The sequence below is a fragment of the Oryzias latipes genome, chromosome 12 (assembly GCF_053564925.1).
Source record: "Oryzias latipes strain Hd-rR chromosome 12, Olatipes_Hd-rR_3.1".
Lineage (NCBI taxonomy): Eukaryota > Metazoa > Chordata > Actinopteri > Beloniformes > Adrianichthyidae > Oryzias > Oryzias latipes.
Window position 1 is genome coordinate 2,123,425 of NC_136248.1, and position 25,532 is coordinate 2,148,956.

Below are 25,532 nucleotides of genomic sequence, written 5' to 3' on the forward strand. Positions count from 1 at the left end.
CGGCTGTGTGTTTAAATGTGTTTGCACTGTGACTAAAGGCCTCCAGCGCCACAATGGGACGTGTGCCTGTGTGTGCGAGTGTGTGTGCATGTCGTGATTAATGCCCGGACAATGGAAGTGTGCCTGCTCAGTTGTTATCAGCTCACAGGAGACTCACATGCCTGCTGCTTTTTTTTTCCAACCTCCTTTCAAAAATAAAATGGACTGAAAGAATTGAAGCGGTAGAAAAAAGGTTCCTCACCTTTCACTCCGAGGAAACATTGAACACAACCCTGTTATTTTAGGACTGCAGCAATATTTAGTCATTTTAACCCAGAGAGATCATTTTTCCTTTATTTTATGTTTTTGTTTGCAGTCATTGTCTTCACTGTGAAACCATCATTTGTGCACTAATGTCCTGTTATGTGTATCTATAAAGGTCGAGTTTTAGATTTCATTGATGGATCACAAGTTTTTACTTGTGATTCAGAGTTTTTTGCATTTCCTTTAGAATTGATACCACTTCCAACCCAAATAGCCACTCAGGTTTTTGGGTTATTATGAAAAATATGACTCGAGAAATAACATTAAACTTAAAACATTGAAAAATACCAACTTGTTGTTTTTTAGTTTTTATGTTACTGTTAAGGTTCGACCCAAATGAAATCTGTTACAGTTCTTTCAAATGTAGAAACGCCGTCGTGTAAAAAGCTAAAAGTCATTTTTTTGTAGGCATAAATTCCTTCTAAATGTTTGTTGCAGCATTTTGGGCCCAAATCTGATGCTTCTGCATCTCAACCATCAAACTGATTCAGTCTTCCCTTCATCTTCCCTCCAGGCTGTCTGTCCAACCTCCCTCCAAACGCCAAGAAGATCTCCAACTCTTACGAGGAGCGTCGCAAGCAGGCCACTGCCATCGTGCTCCTTGGGGTGATCGGGGCGGAGTTTGGTGCTGAGATCGAACCCCCAAAAGGTTCAGGAAGAGCTCGGCCCGGCGGACTGGTGCCTGAAGGCTTTGGGCCCACCAGCGGAGCGTCGTCTAACTACTCGCTAGCTAGACACACATGTAAGTACACGTGTGGATGGATTACTTGGACTAAGTTAGTGGCTTTGTCTAAATTTGTTTTATGACAACGGAAAGGTCAGACTGTCTGAACGCTTTGCTCCTTTTTTCTGTGAGTACCGTATTTTCTGGAGCGTAAGTCGCGGTTCTTTTCATAGTTTGGCCAGGAGTGTAACTTCTACTCCAGAGCGACTTGTAATAATAATAATAATGGATTGGATTTTTCTGTGCTTTTCCAGACGCTCAAAGCGCTTACATTGTGTCAATTATTCATTCACTCCTCATTCATACTTGGTGATGGTAAGCTACGGTTGTAGCCACAGCTGCCCTGGGGCAGACTGACAGAGGCGTGGCTGCCAGTTCGCGCCTACGGCCCCTCTGACCATCACCGGGATCATTCATGCACATTCAGACACCAGTGGAGCCACACTGGAGGCAAGGAGGGTGAAGTGTCTTGCCCAAGGACACAACAACATTTTGGCTGGTGGGAGCGGGGATCAAACCGCCGACCCTTCGATCATTGGACAACTTGCTCAACCGCCTGAGCCACTGCTGCCCCACTTGTACTCCAGAGCGACTTGTACTCAAGTGCGACTTATACTCAGGAAAATACGGTATTCAATCTTTAGGTTTCATTATCCGGTAAGTAATTCTTGCTCATAATCTCGAGATGTTTTAAGATTTAAATTAACTTTAAGTGAGGAAAAAAGCATGAAAATATTTGTAAGTTTGATAGAGTAAAATACTGCATAGAAAAAAGGTTAAGCTGAATATTAACAGAATTGGTATATTTCTTGGAATCTTTGGGTTCATATAAAAAATATCAGCATGAAGTCTCTCCTGAACGGAAAAAGGCAAAAACTGATGTCAAATCTTTAAAATGACAACATTATACCACTTTTACTTTAGAGAGGGAGATCGCCCGTCACTCTTTTGAGTGACGCGATCATGTGACATGAGTATCTTTTGGTTCATGATCGACCTCTTGTGCCCTCTGCAGAGCGATCAGCCTCACAGGCCTGTGCACAGCCTTGAAAAGGTTCAGCGGTTCGTCTTCTGCGCCTGAATCAAACTTACAACAGACAGAGTAGAAAGTTCAGTGCTGGATTAGAGCTGAGAAAAGTAAAAGAATCGATTTTCCCCCCTCAAGCTCAACATCTTAAGAAGCTTGGTGGTGATTTGGTCACACACCCAGAGTCCGGCCACTGCCGGGGTGCGCCTGCAGCAGTGGACCCCGGTGGGCATCAGACCTGCACTAAGCAGGGCCGTTCTTCCATCCCACTGCCTGCATGCTCTGATTGGCCGCCTCTGGGGGTCGTCCGCCCAAAAACAGAACCTGTGCTCCCACTGATGGGCTCTGGAGCGTGATGCCTCCCAGCTGGACGTGTGCACAGCAGTCCCCTCACCTGTGTGGATCATCAGACACCTGATCAGTTCATGAAACACCAGCTGGCTCCTCATATAAGCAGAGTTTCAGGTGTTACAGAAGGAAACTTGCCAACATGCTCTGTGAAAACAGAAGAGACGAGGAGATGTCTGCTCATTCTCTCTCACAGTGAAGCTACATTCATGCCGGGCTTATGTTGCAAGAACACCTTCACTGTCTCTACTCAATTCTAGTTTATGTGCTCACAGTTTGTGTAACATGTGGAAGCGATGCAAATGAGGTGAATCTTGCTCCAGACTGTCTCTTTCTCAGCTCAGTTCCAATATATGAAAGACTTGGTGTCATAGAATTCCAGCTGGGAACGAACCGCAGTTATGATCAATTTTCAAACGGGTCGTTCTGTCATCAGTTAAAGGGACGCCATCCATACGTCACTACTAAATCCTGAATCGTCCCTGCTGGGTTCATTTTTGACATTCAGTGGCCGGCCGCGTGTTTTGTACCCAAAGCCTGAAAACAGACGTAAAAACGGACGTAGCAACAAGTTGAGCCATAGCAACTGGACTCAGCGTTTAACGAAATGTTCCACGGAAGAAAGAAACCCAGAAAGATCATTTTTCCTTTCATTTTTTTACTTTGCATTCATTTTCTTCATTGTGAAACCATCATTCATGCACTAATGTCCTGTTATTATATCAAGTTTTAGATTTCATTGATGGATCATAAGTTTTTACTTGTGATTCAGAGTTTGTTGCATTTCCTTTAGAATTCTTACCACGTCCAACTTAAAAAGCCACTCAGGTTTTTAGATTATTAGGAAAAATATGACACATGAGATATAACATTAAATGTAAACATTTGGAAAACACGAACACCATTGTCTAAAAGTCAAAAGCATAAATACAGTTAAAGTCTTACATTAATCTTCCCGTCTCAGTCCTTCTAAATATCCTGTTTGTTGAAGTGCAGCTGCTGTAACTCGTCTTCAGGACGACGTCCCCTGGATGAAAGAGATCCTTCGCTGATGGAAATGGGTCTCGATTTTAGTTCATTCACAAAGATGATGACGTGTGGACACTCTATGTCAAATCCTATGGTCTGTCTGTTGGGAAGACGACGCGTGTTTCCATAATTCAGTCTTTTCCTGATCCAGTTATGACGACCTTTATTGTTTTGAACGTTGGCTGAGGCCTCAGAGCTCCAGAGGGTTTTCAATGAGGAGAAATGCTCCGTCTCTCCCCCTTTCCTTTTTTCCCTCCTGCCCTCCTGCCTCCTCATTTTGTCTGCACTCATTCCGTTAGTTGTTTTTCCGGCTCCTTCGCCCCCCACCCCCCACCGCCGCCTGGCTCCGTTATGAAATTGAAAGATTGATTGCTGTTCTTGGCGTCCAGCACCGTGTGATGAATGAGAGCTGTCCATTCGGTCAGATCCAGGTGCAGCACATACAGCGGAGCGCAGATTGGTTTGAGGGGGGTGTCGACGGGGGCGGGGGCTGATTGTAGGGATGGAAGGATGATGACAGACGGAGGGTGAAATGGCGTTGGGATGTAGAAGTGACGAAGCGTTGATGGGAGTTGGGTCTCCGGACGCCGCCGTTCGCAGGTAAATGTCAGACGAGTCCGAGCTGAACGCTGGCATTTTCAAACATTCATGAGAGCTAATTGGAAATGGAGTTTTATTTGTACTTACAAGGGGCAAACAGGGTAACTGCATGTCAGGCGTGTTTTTACCACTGCTTTGGGATTCTAACCCCAGACCAGTGACAGCTGCTTTACTTGTTGAACCCACTAACATTTTAAACAGGAAATTTTCAGATTTGATTCAGATTTGTATCCAGCCCCCCCAGGCATTACAATACAGTGGGGAAAATCCACCGTAGTTCAATAAATTGAACGATCTGAGTTTCCAATGAAAACGCAAATACATCTATGGACATCTTTGAAGGTTGGATCAGGTTCAACCTTTCCTTTAACTGGTTTTACTACTTAATGCCTAAACACTGAAATAAACTCTGTTTTAAGAAGGCATTTGAGCAGCTCTCTTGTTTCAAGCAACTTTACAAAGTGGCTTATAGACATACATAGGCAGAAAGGTAGATAGATGGTTAGAATGTATTTCTGACTCATAGTTCACTCAATGAAAAGGAGTCCACAGACCCACTACATTAAAAAAATACTGAATGCACAGGTAAAGAAGGAGTATACGAAAAATAACAATACTTCATCAAAAATAAATTAATACAAAAATAAGAATAAAAGAACAAATAAAAACAATACTTATATTTAGACAAACCACACCATAAACATTAGTTAGGACAAATGAGAATTGTAATTAAAAATATATATATTTGAACAATTATATATAATTAAAGCAATGTAAAGAAACTACCTGTCCTCGCCCTTGCCACCCCCTGACTACCCTCTTTTTACCCCCCCTCGCTGGCTGAGGCCACTCCCTCTCCCCTCTTCCTGTGCCACCCTGGTCAGAGCCGCACATCAACAAATTCATGATGAGCCACATTTTCTGTTGGTTTTATCTCCATAGCAACCATTTTATGTTATGGTCACCTGGGGGTGACGAACAGGTCTGTGTGGTTTTTAAAAGAATCTACAAAACTAAACTTTTGGATCTGCCTGGCAACAGAGAACTTGTGTTAACCACGCCCACATTCCCAATGTGTTCATTTTGTACGTCCTATTGTTTCGTTCGCCTTGAACCAATGATTCACGTGTTACATTTTCAGAATGTTCTGGTAAAAACTGAGCGAGTAACAGGGGAACGCACTTTGGCGAGCTTACCATGCCGAGGCAGTTCAAAAATCCACCAACTTCAAAACCACCAGAGCTTCACGTGATGCTCGAGGAGTTAGACGCGATAGTCGGAAGGAGGACTTTGAATTTGTAGCTGGTTCTAAGGGGATTTTTTTTATTTTATTTTATTCCAGACGGCTGCCTCAACAAATCTTTGAAATGTGGCTGTAGACTTAAACTGATGGCTGAATGTGAAATTTAGTGAAGATCGCTTTTTTTTTTTTTTTTTTTTTTTGCAGCTACAGAGGAGATTTAGCCCCCAGTCATGGTTCCTCCCGCTATGATGTCATGATGAAACGACGTGATGCAGTTTTCTCATGAATCTGAAAAGAATGGCAGAAACCATCGCTGCTCCTCTGTCTGGTTAAATACTTTTATTTTGAAGGGACTGTCATTGACTCTGTATTATAGAGCAGGTGTACATTGAGGGGTTGCACCAGTGCAGGTTTTAGGATAACATGTTCCTTAGATAAAAAATGGTTCATTAGGTTTTTCCTGCTCTCGGTGGAACGTCTCAAAATCTTTTTCTTGACCCCCCCCCCGCTCTGCAGCCAGTCTGATCCAGCTCTCACCCGCTAACCAAGTCCCCATCATTGATTTACCTTCACCTCTAATTTCAGCTGAAAAGCAGGCAGATCCAGAGAAAGAGAGCAGGTGGGGCGCGGCGAGCACAAAGCCAGTGAGCGTTTGTTTTCGGGCCGCTACATTTGAAACCTCACTAATCTGTCATTATTTCACGGACCCTGCTCCTTCCTCCTCTCCTCTTCATCCTTCCCTCTCTCCTCCTCTCCCTCTGCTCTAATCACCCATTGTGTGTTGACGCCACGTGTTTACTGCACTAACTAACCCCTCATTACAGTCAAGTGATGCTTTGTCAATAGTTGTCGGGTCATTCGGAGGCAGGGCTGCCTTTAAACAAAGATGTCCGCTGTGAGAAACAAATCAGACTCTGGCGCTTCTTCCACTTCCTGCTCGCTGCTTACGGAGAAGAGACTTGAATCTCTTGACAGAAAAGTATAAAAAGTCAAATAACCAAGTATCACAAGCTTAAAAAAAGACTCCAACTACTGCTGACTAAGAAACTTAAAGTTTAAAAAGGCGACCATACCAAAACCTCCAAATAGGGGGGAGGCTGCTATCTACAAGCACTGTACCTTAAATTGGTGAGAGTTAAGATGATTTAGTTAATTGAAATGTTAAGACGATATATTAAACCACAGATCAGGACTTTGAGGATGTGAAAAAATGACCGTGAGGTCCAATCCCCTTTACTGATATTTGACTTCACAAAGGTTTAGTTCAGGATTCATGTTTTGGAGCTGGAGGGGGACGTTTGTAGCATCACAGCAGAGGTAGATGATGGTGGAAGCACATGAGAGACTTCAGCTCACGCCTAAGCCTAACCGTCTCTGCTTTGTAGCTACAACACACCTGATCTGCACTGCTGATGTCTCTGCACCTGCAGCCGAGGCAGCCAACGGCGAGATGCCGTCGTCCGCTCTGTCGGCCGTAACGGCGCAGCACGATGATGCTAACACAGTTAGCGCTCTGTCAGTGCTGGCATATAATGATACTAAACAATGATAACACAGTTAGCCTCCAGCTATGTCTCTGCGAGCCACATTGGTGGGATGTGTGTGTGTGTGTGTGTGTGTGTGTGCGTTTGTGTGCAGAAACCAGTAAGTATTGGGGGGAGGGATGCCATTTAAGGGAGGCTGATGATGAAATGCCAGGAGATCCAGGTGATGAGATTAGCCGTGTGTCTCTGGAGAAGTGAGGACCTTTAGAGTCACCACAGGATTATAACTAAAGTAAATGATCAGTTTTATATTGTTTGCTTCTTTATATTATTGCTTTTTGCATTTGGAAGGAAAACACAGCAGGCTGTATTGATTACCTGAGGAACTCAGACAATAGAAAAAGGGGGGGAAAACCCAGCAACACAGCACAAGGATCAAAATCAGAGAATTTGTTCCAAATGGAAACATTTGCATTTTTAATCTGCAGTTCTTCGCCTGTTTCCCCTCATCTCAGTTCTAGCAGAGAATCTGCTAAAAGCTGAGAGTCTGCGACAGACAGGAGGGGAGGTTCAGTGTGTCTTTGGGGAAGAGGAGTGTTATTGAGAGATGGGGGATATTTTCTGGAGTCTTAATGGTCAGTCCGTCCCTGCAGAGACTGGCTCAAATGTCAGGTCAGCTATGAGATGACCTCCATCCCGTTTGCTGTCTTTATCGTCTGTGTGAGCGTCTGGGCTTCTGTGTGCAGTTTCTTTTCCTCCTAATTTAGTTTTCCTACCACTTCAGATGGAAATTTTAGTGTTAATGTGTGTCTGTGTTCTGGAGATGGGGGTTGACTGTGAAATCCCAGATCTATGGTGGTTTGATGCAACACAAAAATCCAAAGAAAAAGCCATCAGAAGCTGTAATCTTCTGTGGGCCATGCTGCGGCGCTCTTGTGGAAAAGAATGATATTTTTAGTGTTTATCAAATGATCTAATGTGCTAGCATGTTTCAAAAATGCAGTGTTGTGTGGTTGTAATGTGTGCAGGTAAGGCGCTGACCTTCCTGCTGCTCCAGCCCCCCAGCCCCAAGCTCCCGGCCCACAGCACCATCCGCCGCACTGCCATTGATCTGATTGGCCGGGGCTTCACCGTCTGGGAGCCGTACATGGACGTGTCGGCGGTGCTCATGGGACTGCTGGAGCTGTGCGCCGACGCCGAGAAGCAGCTGGGGAAGTGAGTTCACACACTGGCTTTGCTGGAAGGATCCGGAGCTGGATCTGGATTGTTCTCCAGGATCCGGATCGCCTTCATTACATTGTTACATCACAGGTCAATGACGCCATCCCTGAATGTGCAAAAATCAACTGAAGTTCTCACTTTGATGTGATGTTGAGTCTTTGGGGGAATTCAAATTCTCCCCCTGACCCTACAACTGTACAATTGGACAAACAGGGGATTCCATGAATGGCGGCTGAACATCATTAGCCGAAAATGGAAATTCTACGAGCATTCAGAATTGTACCACTTTTAATAAAGCTTTTTCATGTGATTAAACCGGTTAGTATGCAGGGCATACTATGGCACACTAAATGGGGCAAAAAGGGTAATCATTTTATTCCTTTCAAAAACGGATATAAACAAAAGTGTTTCAGATTTGTAAAACCGTTGATCCAGAGGCTTTAGCTCCAGCGTCTACATTTCTTCACCATAACGTGATCAACGTGAATCAGCATGTTCGTTAAGTTAAATGAATGTTTTTGGACCAAAAAAACAGAATATTTTTCGACTGAAATTGTTCCGGACTTTCAGTTCAGGCAAATGATGTCTTGCCGCCATGTTGTCTGTAACCAGGTGCTCTTGGGGGGGAAAAAAGGAATCCTATCTGTCTCTGTGTAAAGAAGTAATTGCCCCGCTCCTTATCACAAAATCACTGACTAATTACAAAGTGGGGACAGATGAGGTCTATTTCCCAAGCCAGACCCAAACCTGATCACCATACTAGTTCAATCAAGAAATCACTTAAACAGTATCTGTTAGAGAAAGGGAGGTTGGCTGCAAGATCTTGAGAACCAACGCATCGCGCCACCATCCAAAGAAATTCCAGAAGAAATGAGAAGCAAAGGGATTGAAATCCATCAGTCTGGAAAAGGTTTCAAAGCTGGAGCTCCAGCAAACCCGTGTCAGATCTATGATCCACAAACGAAGCAAACTGGGAACCGTGGCAAACCGTCCCAGGAGTGGTCGACCAACTAAAATGGCACTAAGAGTGAGACGACGACTCATCCAGGTCACAAAGGAACCGTGGAAAGCATCAAAAGAACTGCAGGCCTCACTCAAGGTCCGCGTTCATCACCATAAGACAGACACTCGCCAAAAATGGCATTCATGGGAAAGTTCCCAGGCGAGAATCCCCCCCCCTGCTGTCAACAAAGAACACGACGGCTCGTCTCACTTTAGCCAAAAGCCATCTTGATGGTTGTTGAGACAAACATTTCGTGGACTGACGAGTCAAAAAAGGTGTGCGGCCGTTACATCTGGCTTAAAAATGGAACGGCGTTTGATCAAAAATATCATGCCGACAGTAAAAGATGGTGGCAGGGCTAAGAATTCGGAGTCGGCCTTTGACTTGTTCTTTAAGCCAGAAGTCTCAGTGAAGGACTTGGAGACCTTCTTGTAAGAACTTGAGTCCAACTTTACTAAAAAACGTTGACTGATCCGTTCTGGTCTTTTAAGATCCTGCATTTGATTACTGTGTTTGTTTGCTAAAATGCTTAGTCCTCCGTCTCAGGTTGCAGAGCACAGGCGGGCTTGGAGAAGCACATGTATGAACACACGCTTACGCTGCAGCATCATGGAGCTGACACCGTGAGTTATGGAAGCCGGGCTGTAATTGGCTTTCAGGGCATTATGATGATGCAGTGATGTCTGTCTTGGTCTGATGTGAGACTCCCATCTGTGCGGTGCAGCCTTCATAAAGATTTTTCAAAGATGTCACTATGGCAGTGATGCCTGAAACTGGCCATCTAAAGATGAATGTGGAATATACAGTTTGGTTTCAACAAATCTTTGCTTAATTAAGGTTAAAGCCCAAAAACAAATCAAACCTGCCAACATAATTCCAGTCACAACAAACCATCCTTGGGTTCAGATCAAACTTTGAACATCCTTTTCTCAGTTCAGGGTCGTGTTCAGCAAGACCAGGAAAGAGAATTTTAGAGGGACCACATGGTTTGGTACCCCTTCTCTGACCCCTCTGACCTTCTCTGACCCCGCTGACCTTCTCTGACCCCGCTGACCTTGTCAGTTCCTTCTCGGTTCCTCAAACGTTTCCTGCTTTGGAGCCGAAGCTTTAGTGAAAACCAAGTAACTGACTCCAGTTTCTAATCCACTGGAGTGACTTTAGTTGTGAAGGGTTGATGCTTCAGCAGAATTTACATGTGTGCTACAAAACCCAACATGCGTGTGTGTGTGTGTGTGTGTGTGTGTCATCCTTCCTGCTGAAATGTAACTGGCCAATATGACGTGATCTGATTAAGGCTGAAACTCAAGCTGGGTCAGTCGGACTAAATGAGTATAGATATGTCTGCTGCTGCTGCGCCAGTTGCTGCTTTGTGTGTGTTTGTGTGTGTGTGTTTGTGTAGAAGAACAATTTATTTGAACACACTTTTATTAGAATGGAAAGAACGGTATATTCACATTGTCAGAAACTGGACTAAACCAAAAGTTCCCACGATGAAAAGCACAGAGGTTGTAGATTTTTCCAGTTCAGGATAAGCATAGAATTGATGAATTGTTTTTTTCAGAATCAGAATCAGCTTTTTACAGTACAGTACAGTACATGTACATGGATTTGGCTTCGTTGTCTTGTGCTCTCGTGCAAACCAAGCAAGGTATAAGGTGTAAAGGGGTAAAGACAAAAACAAAGATCAATAATTTAAAAATAAGTAATAAGAAGATAGATATAAGGATAAACAAACATAACAAAACCACATCATATTTAGTTAGACTTCATATTTATCTTTACTGTATACTTTGATAAAGTTGGCAACGCTGTACACTTTGTTGCCTGTAATGCAGTTTTTACACTCAAAACAAAGAGCCGGTGGTAGAAAAGCTCCTCTGATTTAAAAAGGAACGTTAAAAAATTGAAGCTCAGCAAAAACACTGAAGAAAAACCTTGTCAAAGACAAGCGGTCCAATTTTTACAGTTTTCATTGGAATTTTTAGAATTTTAATGGCAAGAATATCACGCTTGGTATAAAACAATCTGATCAATCTAATTCAAATTAAATATTACTTTGAAAATATCAAATCTACTTATCAATTTGCCCAATTTGAATGATTTAGCCAAAAGGTAGCTTTCAGGTAGTTGTTGATGTTATTTAAATATATAAATATAAATATACTCCAACATCTTGGCAGTAAGTGTTAGCCTGTAAAGAGTCAAGTGGGTTTAAACGGATTTTTGCTTTATTTGGGATTTATTTCCTCACACAAACCTGCAGACAACTCCCCAATGATTTCCTTTGAGCAATGTATTGACAGCTGCTAAAAATAACCATTGTTTAGTTGTTCAGTCTAAAGTGTAAAATCACAGAGCCTTGCTGGCTGGAAATCCCCCGTGGCTTCAACAAAATGGAAGTATTTCGCTCCTAACTCACCTTAAATAAATCCATTTAGGATTTCAGGTAAAAGAGTGTCCGGCTAGTCAGATTTTAAGGAGTCTTCTCCAGTTGCAGTTGCTTTCAGCTCCTAAAGCAGTCCTTTCAGGACAAGAGCAAACGCTGAGGAATGCTGGATCTGTGACCCTCCATGGATTGTCAGGTTGATGTGAGCTTCACACTGACAGAACCCACAGCCCAGGTTCATGAATAACTGATAATTAGACATCTGCAGATGAGTGCTGCTGCTTCCAGGGGCTGTTTGGAGAGCATGAGGGCTGATAAATGAGATACCCTGTAATCAGATCAATGCATTACAACACACAACCAGAATGGATTAACCAGTACGCACACTGTCACTCTAATAAAGTGCCTCAGTTTTCCTTCGCTCATTGAGTTTACTCTGTTGAAAGTGTGGATGCAAAGTTAAATCCATTATTGTTTCAAAAGAAGTGTGCACAAACACACACACAGAGGGTGCACATCTAAAGGCGTGTCTCACAGCCGCTATGGACAATCTATGCATATTGCATGATGAAACTGGTCATACGTTGAAAAAGTGAGAAAAGTTGTGGTCTTTACAAGAACTTTTCACAGATGAATCGCCAATGAACCACGTTAAAACCACGGAGGAAGAAGTACAAATAAACCAGGCAAAGAACACGTAAACCAACCAACGCAGATCATTTATCTCCTGACTGACATGAAGCCATCTCCTGACTGACCTGTCTGCGGCTGTGCAGCGCCGTCATAAAACTAGACACGGGATATTTAGCCTATAGAGGAATGTTTCATTTAGTTAATTAAGGTGAAGTCCATCCTGCTGAGTTAAAATCATTTAGAACATTTAGAACAGAGACATTTATCTTTACTTAAAGCAATATAATATCCTTTTACCGTTTTTAATCTGCATTATTTGTCTAAAAAAAAAAAATAACAATATTGGCTAAAGCTAAAAATACCAGAACAGATGTATTTGTTTATTTCTGCTATTCTGGTGAAATGATTTGACTTCCCCGCAGAGATAAATGTTGTCAAATTACAAATTTGAGCTTTAGACCATATTTGGCGTGTTCTGCCCGCAGAGATAACTGCACATGTTTTTTCCCTCTGCGTGGGTGGAACACTTGCATTTATTCTGTTGCAGAAGATGAATGTACTGCAGACGTTGTCCTGCAGAGATGTTCTCAGTTCACCATTGGTAGGAGAAGCAGCCGTTCACGTCACCAGACAATACGTGGGGAAAAAGTTGTGTCTGAGCCATATTGATTCTCGCTCTTTGAGGTTTCTGAACAGACGGAAGGATTTGAGTTCATCAAACAGTTGTTTAGACCATTGGAGGAAAATGGTTTTAAAACGGAAGAGTGAAAAATCCTAGTAAACTGCTGAATTAGCCAGTCACATTGTTATTTTTGAAACGGTCTAAAAATATGACCAATAATTGGTTAGCCACCTTTATACCTTTGAGTCACCATTTGTCAATAGTTCTGTCTTAAAACAGGCAGTTCTCAGGAACCTTTTTTCAGATTAACTGTAAGTCCTCTTGATAATTTATGCACTTGATCCGTGAGAGTGCAGAGGCCTGAACATCTGAAAATAAGGCCTAGAAACCTCCTAGACACCTGTGTGTAGGGTTGATGGTGAGTCACGAACAGGTGGAATAAAAGCCTGTGAAAGATGGTGAATTAATCCAAAAGTTTTCAGGAACTGTCCGTTTGTTCAGGTGGCAACCATTAACACATTTTAGCACCACTTATCAATGGTTAATCAGCAGGTCTGTGACCCACTGTAGAAGTTTTACAGTTACACAGTTACAGTGGGGCAAAAATGTATTTAGTCATCCTCCAAATGTACAAGTTCTCCCACTTAAAAAGATGAGAGACGCATGTAAGGTTTACCCCTCATGGGTAAACCTCAACTATGAGAGACAAAACGAGGGGAAAAAATGCAGAAAAATCATAATGACGGATTTTTTAAGTATTGGTTTGTAAATGGTGGTGGAAATATTTGGTCCCCTACAAACAAACAGTATTTCTGTCTCTCACAGACCTGTAACTTTTTTGGTGAGGATCCTCTGTCCTCCACTGGTTACCTGTATTAAAGACCCCTGTTTGAACTGGTTATCTATAGAAAAGACTCCTGTCCACAACCTCAGACAGTCCAGAATCCACTATGGCCATACGTCAATGCCGCAATGTGTATATTAACTGAACGTAAATATGTGGGAATAGCATCAGCCTTTATTTTGTCTGGACACGATTGGAAACATGACTTCACATGATTGTTTATATGGTTTCTCAGGACTGGGCGGGATTTCTTTATTCAAAAGCTGCTTCCATTAGCTCACACACCGTCACAAAGCCGCCGTCTCCTATTCTTGGAGACACTGTTCTCCCGGGAGACCTGGTTCTCCTGAGGCCGGCAGGTCGCTCACGCAGACGGACCGCGGTCCGAAGCCCCCTCCGGAGCACCCTCCCCTGCCCTCCAACACAAAGCTATGAGTCCGGCTGCTCTGCTCAGAGACACAATTTGCTCGCACAGAGCAGCCGGCTGGACCTGTTCGCGCTCCAAAGCCTCGTCTGGAGCACCACACTGTCTGTCTGTCTGTGCATGACGTCAGCCAGAGCTGTAGTGACCCACGATCAGAGTGAACCGTTTCTATTCACCATGATCGGATCAACAATCGGCATAACCCACCTATGTCCGTCGGAAAGAAATTTTGATCCGTATGAGTCTGATCGGGGCAGAGTATTCCGAGCGGCGTGTTTACATGACGCATTTTTATTCTGATCAGGCGTTCATTCCGATTACTTTTGTCCATGTAGATTCCGCTAGAGACAAATGACCTCACTAGTGTCACAATGAAATGCAGGTGTTTGCTCATCTCTTTGGACTTGACCAAAACTTGATTTGGTTCTGGTCATTAACTAATGCAATTGTTGTGCAAAGAGATTTCCAGGAAAGCAGCTGCATCAGCACCACAGCACACCAGGTGGTTGGAATCCAGACTCCTGACAGCAGAGCTAATCCAGTCCCACCTGAGATGTTCATGAATGGATATGTTCTGCACATGCAGAGGGGGTAATGTGGTTACCGGTGTGAGAGCAGGATGAGCTCTGAAAGTCTAATGGACAGGTTTTCAACAACCTGAATGAAGTCTCTTCCAAAAGAGGACTGAGCTTCTCATGCATCTGCTGCCTGTGAAAGAAGGGCTGCACAGCAGTCAGTAAGCCACTCCAGTCAATAAATCAGTCGGTAAGCTTTCCAGCAAGCCAACCCCATCTACACCCCACCGAGAGAACCAATCAGAAAGTCAGTCAGTCCCCCCAACAGTCAGCCAACCGTACCCGTGCAGTCTTAGCATCGTACAGCGGCAGCTCGCATCATGTGACGGGGGTTATTCACTCCTCCCACACATTCACAAATCGATACTGCGCTGCCCTCGCTGTGTCCGCCTGTGTGTGACTGTATTGACTGGATAATGTCAGCGCGCTATTGGCTGTGAATGCAGCCGTGTTCCCAGCTTCACACATGCTGGACCCTGAGCTGGCTGCTCCAACAAAAGCCTAGACGATTCATCACAATTCCAACTTTACACTTCTTTTGACTCCTTTCTTTCACTGGTTATGGTTTTTAGTCATTTGGGGGGGATTTCTGCACACGCAGCAAGCGATTCTATGATTGCAGAGTCTCTGACCTTTAAACAGACATTTCAGCTCAAATCCCTAATGAGACGGATGTGTGTGTTGTTCTGGATTCTAATGATAGTACAGATGATTTCATTAAATGTTCTAAATGTTGGTCATTGACTTCAGTAGCTTTCTGTACAATTAACTCCACGCCTTTCTGCTGCATTTTATCAAGGCGGTGACTGTTTCCAATTACAGCCACCTTTCCAAATGAAATTAAACATTTCAGTATTGCTGATGTATTGCCGGTCTATTACCAGTATTAATTACAGGATCTGTAGCCGTGATGTGTAATAGGAGGCGATGAATCGTGCTGCCTGGCTGCCGTCCGCCCATCACCCCACTCTCTCTCTCCCCCCACAGTAATTTGTTAACAGGGTGGCCTTGCTCGGCCGCCTCCTCCTTCCTCCTCTTCCTCACACACACACACACACACACACACACTGAGGAGTGTGTGGCCAGCTGTTAGGGTGTGTGTGTTTCCAGTTCCTGTTGCATTGTGGGAGTCTATTATGCTGTCGCCTGGTGAATGGATCCCGTTCACTCGGCCTTGACATGATAAACTGCTCCCTAATCTCTTCACTGCATATATTCGTAAGACTCAATATCTGAGTCTAACGCCTCTCTGACTCTTTTTCAGTTTACCAGAGTTTAATCTAGCTCATTTAGTAGTTTATTTGAACAAAACATGAAGCAAAGTCTTCCAGAAGAAGTAGAAAGACAGGTATATGGCAACAAATGTCTGGAACAATAAAATAATGTTTTAAAAAAAGTTTTTTTAGACCTAACCTTAACGCCTTAGTCACATGCACCTGTACGGCGGGTTGACCTGCACGGGTGCTGCAGGTTTTTGGGTTGTTCAGGTCCGTGGAGGATCATAGAGAGGATTGGCTGCATCTTTAGTGGAGCGCAGGTGTGTCTCGCAGTTCCTTTGCTGCTCGTGCGGCCACCACTAAAGGACGTCATGAAAAATGGAACGTACCATTATTGAGCGTGTGGTCAGTGTATTGTGAAATATTTGTAAGGATACACGCACTTATGACGTAGGACTGATTTCGTCATAGGCGGTCAAACGTAAGGTGTCTGATTTCCTCATTTCTAACAGTCGGGCTGCACATAAGGAGCGCGCACGTATCACTGCTGCAGACACCCCACGCAGTTGTGACCAAGGAATTAACGCTGGTCAGCTAATGAGACTTGTTCTGATTCTCATCATCATAATCAGTTTCCCTTTGCATTTCATCCAAAGTAAACAGTTCAGTGGAGATGAAATATAAAACTCTAAAACCCCTCAATGAAATATATTAATCTAAATATTTAGAGTTTGAGAAATAAAGCTATGTAAACACAGTAAGAGTAAGCAACCAATAAGAAAAAGACTCTAGACCAGAAGAAGAGCTAAAAAAGGTTGAAAGTCCGAGCCTCGTCCTGCTAGTCTACGCTGAAAATCTGATTACCAATCTCAGATTATTTATTGATTTTCCTACATTTTAGAGTCCTATAATTTTAATGTTTGGACCATATGAGAACTGGACTGAGTGACCCCGCCCTCCTGGCACTCCATTGACATAGAAAAAATCCCATAGATTTCCATAGAGGAATAAACGGCTGTTACTCATTCATTCTAGATCTGATAACTTTTATTAACAAGTTCTTGATAATCCTATTTTTTTTCCACATTTTTGTTGTAGTGCAAGTTATTCAAGTCATAAACTGGCCAATCAGATGTCTCCATTAAAGTTCCTCGTGTCAAACGTTTGATTGACAGATTCTCCCAAGCCTGCTTTTGGGGGGTAGGGGTGTGGACTGTCAATCTAGCTCACTCCTGATTGGTGGTTTCCATAGAAACGATGACTCAGACTAAGTCAGACCAATCACTGCCTCCCGACATCCGTATTGTGAAAAAATGGCGACTGAATTGGCGTCATTTGGTTGGAGCCAGACATAAACCGTTTTCAATGGGTGATGTCACACTGGCTCAGTCCAGTTTGCAGATTCATTCAATGGGGTGGACTCTCTTCTCTGTCTGCAGCATTGATGTGACACAAAGCGGGCTTCCATTTCATTACTTTCATTACTCTAGCTTAAATTCATCTGTCAGCAGCAACTGAAAGTAACTGGATTTAACTCCATGGTTACGCCCTCCATCCTGGAGGAGAGAGACTGGAAGAAGCTGGGAGGGCTGTGATGGAGAGCAGCGTCTTTCGAGGTGGTCTCGGCTTGTTTCCAATTGGACTGAGCTTTGGTTCGCTCTGAGTTTCCTCAGTCTGACTACATCCGTGCTCAAAGCGGAAAAACTGTAGCCGGGCATTATGGGATGTAAACAGAGTAGTGGAGCAACAATGAGACACAGGAACTCATTAAAATAAGTTGTCGGATGTATGCTGGCTTATTAAAACCACCTTGAACGTGATAAATATTGATTCTCGCACTGTTTTTCCAACAATCTATATGTCAAACATTTATCAGCGTAGCTCCTCAGCCGTCGTCTCCACAGTAACCGCCCTGCAGCACGCCTCCACCGGACCAAAGTAAAAAGTGTTGGTCAGAGAAATATTAAGTTTGAAACAGTGAACTATGCAGACAAGCGCAAAAAGTGCAGGACTTCCTTAATGTCTGCCATTCGCTGCTTTTTCCTGCCACATTGCCTCTGGCCAATGATTGAAGAGATCTTTGGTCATGTGGCTTTTTTGGGTTGACAGCTGACCAAATGCAACACACATCAAAGCTGTAGAACTTTTTCTGTCTTTATGTTTTTGGGATGCAGCCAAAAAAAAAAGGCTTTGAATAAGCAGACCTAAGTTCACCTCCTAAAGATGTCAAGAGTCTTCCCTGCAGCCTGCTGTCGGTCAAGCCAAGTGTCTTCTGAGCAGTGAAATCGGTTTTCCTTTGAACTCAGCCAGAGATCGTTCATTGTGTGTCCTCCGTTTCTGAGCATGTTTGTCTTTCAGCTCAAACGAAGGTGAAGTTCACAGTAACCCATTTCTCTCTCCTCCCACAGCGTCTCTATGGGTTTGCCCCTCAACCCTCCTGCAGATTCGGCTCGCTCCGCCCGCCACGCCCTCTCCCTCATAGCCACGGCCCGCCCCCCCGCCTTCATCACCACCATTGCAAGAGAGGTGAAGTAGATTTTTGCACACGGCAGCTCCGGGACTCTTCAGTCTTCACGCTGGCGTCTTGTCCCGGTTCGGTTTTGTCTGGCGCTCCTGACAGACCGTTTGGTTTACAGGTTCATCGACACAACGCAGCTCAGGCCAACTCTCAGTCACAGCAAAATGTCCACACCACCACTCTGGCCAGAGCGAAGGCAGAGATACTGCGAGTGATTGACATCCTGATCGAGAAGATGCCTGGAGATGTGGTGGATCTGCTGGTTGAAGTAATGAGATGCTTTATTCATTCTGTAAAGAACATCTAAGCAGACTTAGTCAAAGAGAAATATGATACTTTTTATCCAAATCTTCCTAAGAGAAAGATTGACCTTAAAGTCAAAGGTCAACATCCTCCTCTTCCTCAGGTGATGGACATCATCATGTACTGCATTGAGGGTTCTCTGGTGAAGAAGAAAGGACTGCAGGAGTGTTTCCCTGCTATTTGCAAGTAAGTGTGCTTACCGGCGTGAGTGCTCTTCAGCGGAGTGTGGAACGAAGGAGTGTCTGAAGCTGTGCCCGTGTCAAAAGGTCAACTCGCTTCTGATGCTAGAGAAAAAAACATCAGCTCTGTCTGGCGAGGCACTTTTCGGTAGGTACCGGCTGCCTTGGCCGCCACCAGAGGTCCCACAGCGTCACACAGCTGTCATGTGGAATTGTTGGATCCACAGCTCGCCTTTAAAATCAGCTGGCTTGGTTTGTGTTTATCTGTGGTGCAATTCAATTCTATTTCTATAACCCAATATTTGCAACAATAGTCATCTCACTGGGCTTCATGCCGGTTATTATGTAATAAACAGGAATCGTTAAGAACGTAGTCATACCATTCAGAAGGTAATGGCTAAACTAAACTGAACTGGGCATCCCTGCCCTTAGACCCTCCTTCTCGGTAAGGAAACACTCAAAAAATAAAAAGGAAACCTCAGGGGTGTCCACATGAAGGAGGGATCCTCCCCCAGGACGGACAGCCGATGTACCAGAACTGATAGAGAAAATTAGCTTATCTAACTCTACAACTACATTTTTAAATAGGGTCCAAAACCTATTTGTGCAGCGGCAGGGTGGTCGACCTCCGGTTGGAAGATTGCAGGTTTGATTCCCGCCCATACTCGAACCCCACCTTTCCTCCGGTTGAAGGTTGGCGCCAGCGTTCAGCAGTGGAGCTGCGATCAGTGTGTGAATGTGACTGTGAAGCCTCTGGGCCTTCGAGGAACATAGAAAAGCGCCAAATGAGTATACACTGGTGTAATTGCAAGATGTGTTTTTTCAACATTTTTTCTAGGTATTCGATAAAGTTTTGCCCATTTTGGAAACGCAGCTTAAGAGATGCTGAAATCGATCAGGACACATTTGACACCGCTCTCTCCCATCAGGACATTCAGCCTCTGTCTGCTCGTGTTCTGATGCTCCTGTGCTCCATCGTCCAGGTTCTACATGGTGGGTTACTGTGACCGCAGCCACCGCATCGCCGTGGGAGCTCGCCAGGGTTCGGTGGCCCTCTACGATGTCCGTACTGGAAAATGTCAGGTTGGTTCAGCGTGGGCAGAGATCTCTGCCGTTCAACAGCAACACTAGCAAACAGCAGGTTCCTCCATCCGTCATCCTCTTCATCAGCTCAGCTGTTCACGGAGCCTCCTGGAAAAGCTCCCATCACTCACGTTTACCTGAACCTATTAAACGAGTCCAACTGTACTCCATCCATCCGTTTGGCCCAAATCCCTTCATCTACTTCACTCATGTGGCAAAAAAGCAATTTTTGGGAGTAACATTACAAATAAAAAAAAGCATCTCTGCATTAAAAAATAGAGAAGTGAAAGGATGGAGGAAGACGAGTTTCTCTTTCTCTCTCTGTAACTGATAAACGACAAAATGGTGACGTTGTTAATCATGTTTTTGTCTTACCCCACAATTCCCTGTGATGTAGTGCAGCTGTGTGAGTGTGTGTGTGTAATTGTGTGGGTCCTGGTCCAGTGTGTGCGTTGGTAATTTGCTGTGTATTGATTTTGCGTAACGCGAGCAGTCTAGTTTGGTGAAGGGGGTCATTTATATCTGATAGCGGCACGGCCCCAGTCACCCAACATCTCCTTTGGTTGTGTGCATGTGTGTGTTTGTTTTTAGTGTACTCGGGGAAGAGCGGACAGCCGTTGTGTTATTTGCAGTAATTAACATTTAATAGATAATGGACCTGCAGAAACTGTGTGTTACAAGTGTTTTATTGCCGTTCTAATGGAAAGCTTTCCTCTTGATTAATGGGGTTCAAAATCTTTAGGTTTTATTAATTCTGTCCCTTCCTATTGATCCTCCATGTTGGCTAATGTCTTTAGCAGGATGCCAAATGTATCTGAAGCAGATATTGACTGCTATTAAGTGGTGATCAACGCCTGTTTCCACAGTGAGGAGAAACGAGAGCAAAGTGAAAGATGATTGGACCGAAAAGCCTCGGGTTCACTGCACATTGTTTTATTCAGCAAAGCAGCTGCTCTCAAAGCCTTCGCTCCTCTGGACTGCCTTAAAAGAGGCTAACATTGTTGGAACAGGAGTTTCTGAATCTGTCAAACTGGAACAAACGATAGAAACTCTAACCCTCCACAGTAAGAGCCTCACTCCTGCCCTTTAGGAGAACCCGTGTAACAATCAGCTCCTTATTTTAGTGCTCATTACAGTCTTTTAAGGGTACCTGGAATCTTTCAGTTTATATATTTACATCACAGATTCGACTCTTTGATGTTCGGTTTCTTTTATGCAACAAAAGAAAACCAGACCGATCCAGAAAAAACTAAAGATACATCAATTCTCAGTCACCAAAACCCCTTTTTTTTTTTTTAAGTTCCTGCTAACGTCCATACTGAGCAACTTCCCTTCACTCCAGCTATGGATACGTTTGCATCCATAATAACGAAATGAGAACCAGACATGAGAAATGAATCCGCTCACCCAAAGGTTGTTTGTCCAGGTGAATCCAAACTGAAAGGAAATCCCAAAACAAATGTTGACAGGTTCAGAAGTCTGTCATATAGACAGCTGAGGGCAGGGAGCCTTTAGCCCAGCCTATTTTCTACGTCACAAATATGATTTTATCCCCTGTATTTTATTTCTGCTCCTCATTCACATCAATTTGAATACTTAAATACTTAAAAATACAACTTTAAGCTTAATTTTCTTTTTACATGTCCTCCATCAGGTGAAAGCTGTTACAAGAACAAGTTAAAAACACCCAAAACAGCATTTTTCTTTAGTGCGGATCTCAGAACAGATTTTGACTCTTCATGGTCTTTCTGTTGTTGGTTTGCTGATGCAAAAGAAAACAAAAAAAAACAATTTTCTCTTCAAGGCAACTTAGTAGAAGGAACTTGAAGCCTTTTTGTTGTCATTCTTTATCATTTCTCCTTTTCCTCCACTATTCTGTTTGACATTAGCTCTGAGGAAGCACTAACACATATTGAGCTTTACATACATGTACCGGTAAGTACATGTATGTAAGACATGCATTCAGTCCATCAAAATCCTTTAAGTCTTCAAAGCGATTTTAGTTTTTTTCTGGGAAATCTTCTAAAGGCCGTGTCACACAGCCACTGCCCACATTTTCTTTCATGAAACATGTAATTCAAATCTACGTCATTCATACGTGTTTCCTGCGTTCGTCATTCTTCCATCGAGGGTTTTGGCTGACAGAATTTTACGTGAATTCAGTTTTGAGCCTTTCAAACTTTTTGGTCTGTTGAGAAGACAGCGTTTATGCGTATTTTACATAGTTTATATACACAATTATTACATAAATCTTACACAATTATGCCTGATTTTTGTGAGATGCATACACAAATTTGTGTCTTTCCACGACCGTTCCATGTTTGTCAAACAGACTTTTCATGCATGAAGCACCAATGTAGATCTTTTATATCACGTATACGGAGCACAGATCACGTTCAGATCACGTAAGTGACACACGAATCACGAATGAACTAATAAACAGCACAATGATCACACGGTTCACGTTCTACGTTGGTTTACGTGTTCTCTGCGTGTTTATTCTTCTGTGGTTTTAGTGTGGTTCATTCCTGATACACCTGAAATCTCAGGTGTTGTAATGTTTAGGTTCTCCTTTGGGGAGTCAAACGTATCGCCTCTATCACTCCTTCTACTGCTGTAAATGTTTTTTGTCGTATTTTTTTTTTTTTGCCACTTTGTTCTTGTCTCCACGTCTTCTAGTTTTTCAGGAAACTGGAGCTTTTCTTGAGGTGCCAGAGCTTGTTGCACAGTGTGTCCTCCACATCCACCTACCCATTAAGTATTTGGGGAGTGGGTCGGTCGCGACTGTCCAACACTTTGGTCACACTTTGCTTTTTTACTAATAAAGTGGACCTGACTGCAGGAGCCGCTTTAGAGGTTTAACTCACCGATCCGGCCGTCACCCTTTTCACTAAGGAAACGTCGGAATCCAGTTTCTGAGGCTTCGGTTCGACCTGAACGCAGATTCAAACCCTCGGCGTCCCAGCCCAATAATACCAGCAGGATGCAGTGAGACCTGAGGCGGAGCGTAGATTTTGGCCAGTGCTGAAGGTCCTGGGCCATGTTGATGACAGTCACTGCATCTTCAGTACTTCTCAGCCTCATGTTGCTGAAACCTAATTAGAGACGCCCCAATATGAAAGGTGGGAGGGAAGGCATTAAAAACATGAGGTTTTCATCTCACCCAGTTGTTACCATTTCTCTCAGCTTTAACTACAGCAGACGGGTTATTATTTCCAGGTCTGAGCACTGCAGGCGACGCATCTTAATCTCATCTGGAGGGGAGAGACTTTGTAATCCCAGTCGCGGGGCAGAAGCTGGGTGGGGATTTCTGGGAGGGCGTTTATTGTATTACACGCCCCGCATCTGCCGGGACGCTTTATTGCGTTACCGCGATTGCCGCCACGATTTATTTTGTCCCCGGAGTTCGGCCGGCAGCATCTGCTGGAGCAGAAGCTGCCGCTCGTCTGATGGAATTATGTCATCCAAACCTTTACAGCCACGGTTGAAGCAAAGACTTGATCTGCAGCCGCTCAATGAAATTCTGCTACAAGCAAGACTTGTTTTTCCTTTGTTCACTAACTGGATGAAGTTCATCAAAGCGTTGGCCTGAACCTCCAGCTGTAACTGCGGCTTCCGGCCTCCAGATTCACCATCAAACTATTTTCCTTTCAGCCTTCTGACCAACGAGGAGCCGTTTGGGTTTTTTAATGTCGATCTAAAACCTAGAATTGTGTTAGTTTTCCTCCACTGGATGCTTGGAAGCCTCTGGAACGCCGTTCACACGGACAAACACACCTCGCTGCCCTCCTCTGTTGAACTAGAATGTTTTTTTTTTTTTTTTCTGTTGAACTAGAATGTATTTACAGAATAACTCGGGTTTCTTCATTTTTACCGTCACATAGTTGTTTTTTTCAGAGCCGTGTTGTGGCGAAGTCGTTCATTTGCTGAGTCGGCTGATTCAATGATATGACATCTTGATCTTTGCAGAATATTCACGGTCACAAAGGTCCGATTACAGCCGTGTCGTTCGCCCCAGATGGCCGTTACCTGGCGACCTACTCCAACGCCGACAGCCACATCTCTTTCTGGCAGGTGAGGCACAGTCAGAGAAAATCCAAGCTGTGATGGAAATATTTCACTGTGACGTGTGCAGGCATGTAGAGAGGCTCTCATTAGTATTTCAACCCCCACTCTGCAGGCCTTTTTTCTTTCTTTAAAGGATCGTTTCAGGTTTCAATTATCAAATCCACCTTAAAAGTTCCCAAAAACTAAACAACAGTCAGAGGAGCACAGAGAGGATAAAATCACTTCTTATCTCTTCCCAGAACTCTTCTTTTGAATAAAAGGTCTGTCTGACCTCTGACATGACTGGCTACACTCACACCCCCCCCCCCCCCCCCCCCCCACCCCCTCTAATGGCATTACTGTAAGTATAAACCACTGCAAGCGTGCCGGCAGGATGGCTGCTGTGGTAATTAGCTGGCAGACGCTTTGTCGGTGTGTGAGGGTCTCGTCTCAGACAACGATTGAGTTTCCCTGCTACTTTTTTCCTACACACACACACACACACACACACACACACACACACACTCCCACACACACACACGCACACACACGCACACACAAGCTTTGTCTACCTTCATTCTTTGCCTTTCTGCGACCGCTCAGTGTTGACCTCACTGTCAGTAGCAGATGATTTTAGTCACTTCCACAATCCTCCTTTTTTGAGGTTTATGTTTGAATAAACTAAAAACTGTTAAAAGTTGCAGAATGGTGCTTTAACCCTTTGCACTCTGTTGTCTTTTTACATTTTTGTTTTATTTTAAAGTTTGCTTTTTTTGGCCGTGTTTGACATCCATCCTTTAAGTACAACCCCAGCTTTTTTTTAACGATACATTTTTTGATTATATTGCACAATATTACAACCATGAACCTAAAACTGTACAAAATTTGAGATCAAACATGTCGAGACAAAATAAAGCGGTAGAACATTTCAGAAACAAAGAAAGTTAAAGCAAAATGAAAAAAAAAAATGAGACGAGGGTCCACTTAACTAAATACAAGTTTCAAGGATGATTCATTCCAGTGGGAATCATAATTATGTGTCATAAACAAACTATGTAAGGGCTGCACGATATGAGGAAAACTCGCAATTTGCGATACTAGTGATCAATATTGCAATGTCAATATACAAACAATTAGCAAAACATCATTTTCATTTCACTGCAACAGTTGAATTTAAATAAGAGTAACCATACATTAAGTTATAATCCAAATGACCCTAGTATATGCAGGAGGCGAACATCTAAAATAAAACGGTTCCATCTGATTGGTCAACAACACAAAGGCGTCCATCTGATTGGTCGAATGCATAAAGGGATTGATTTGATTCGTTAAATACTTCAAGCTGCCATAAGTTAGTTTTAGCACATTCAAGGTAACCATTTATTGCAGTTTTCGCTGTCTTTAGCGATATCCAGCTAAATGTGCGATTTATTGTGCAGACCTAAACAATGTAAAAGCTAAATTTGAAACCTTCATGTTAGGCTCAGAATGAAAACAATGCTAATGGGGGGTTGTTGGTTTCATTCCCAGCGTCTGTCAGACTCACCGGAGAGTTTAGGGCCTGCAGAGGGTTTATGTTTGGACTCCTCGTCTGTTTTTCTTACAAAGTTAGCTCTGGTTTTACAGTAGAATCGTCTCCAGAACCAGATTCTTTTGTTTGCTTGTTTCTGTGTTTAAACCCGACCACCTTCTGGTTTGTGGACATTTTCATGTGAACTG

The 25,532-nt window shown here is 43.6% G+C and overlaps 1 protein-coding gene across 5 annotated transcripts in view; it reads left to right on the top strand.

Annotated features, from left to right (window-relative positions):
* Nucleotides 1-25,532, top strand: part of wdr7 (WD repeat domain 7) — a 104,008-nt gene that overhangs the window by 76,160 nt on the left and 2,316 nt on the right. For all 5 annotated transcript variants that reach the window (XM_023961066.2, XM_023961069.2, XM_023961068.2 and 2 more), the window contains 7 exons: nt 818-1,045; nt 7,787-7,973; nt 18,092-18,209; nt 18,320-18,469; nt 18,608-18,690; nt 19,667-19,766; nt 23,736-23,840. In XM_023961066.2, coding sequence (XP_023816834.1) covers nt 818-1,045; nt 7,787-7,973; nt 18,092-18,209; nt 18,320-18,469; nt 18,608-18,690; nt 19,667-19,766; nt 23,736-23,840 — 971 coding nt within the window. The remainder of the gene's footprint in view (nt 1-817; nt 1,046-7,786; nt 7,974-18,091; nt 18,210-18,319; nt 18,470-18,607; nt 18,691-19,666; nt 19,767-23,735; nt 23,841-25,532) is intronic.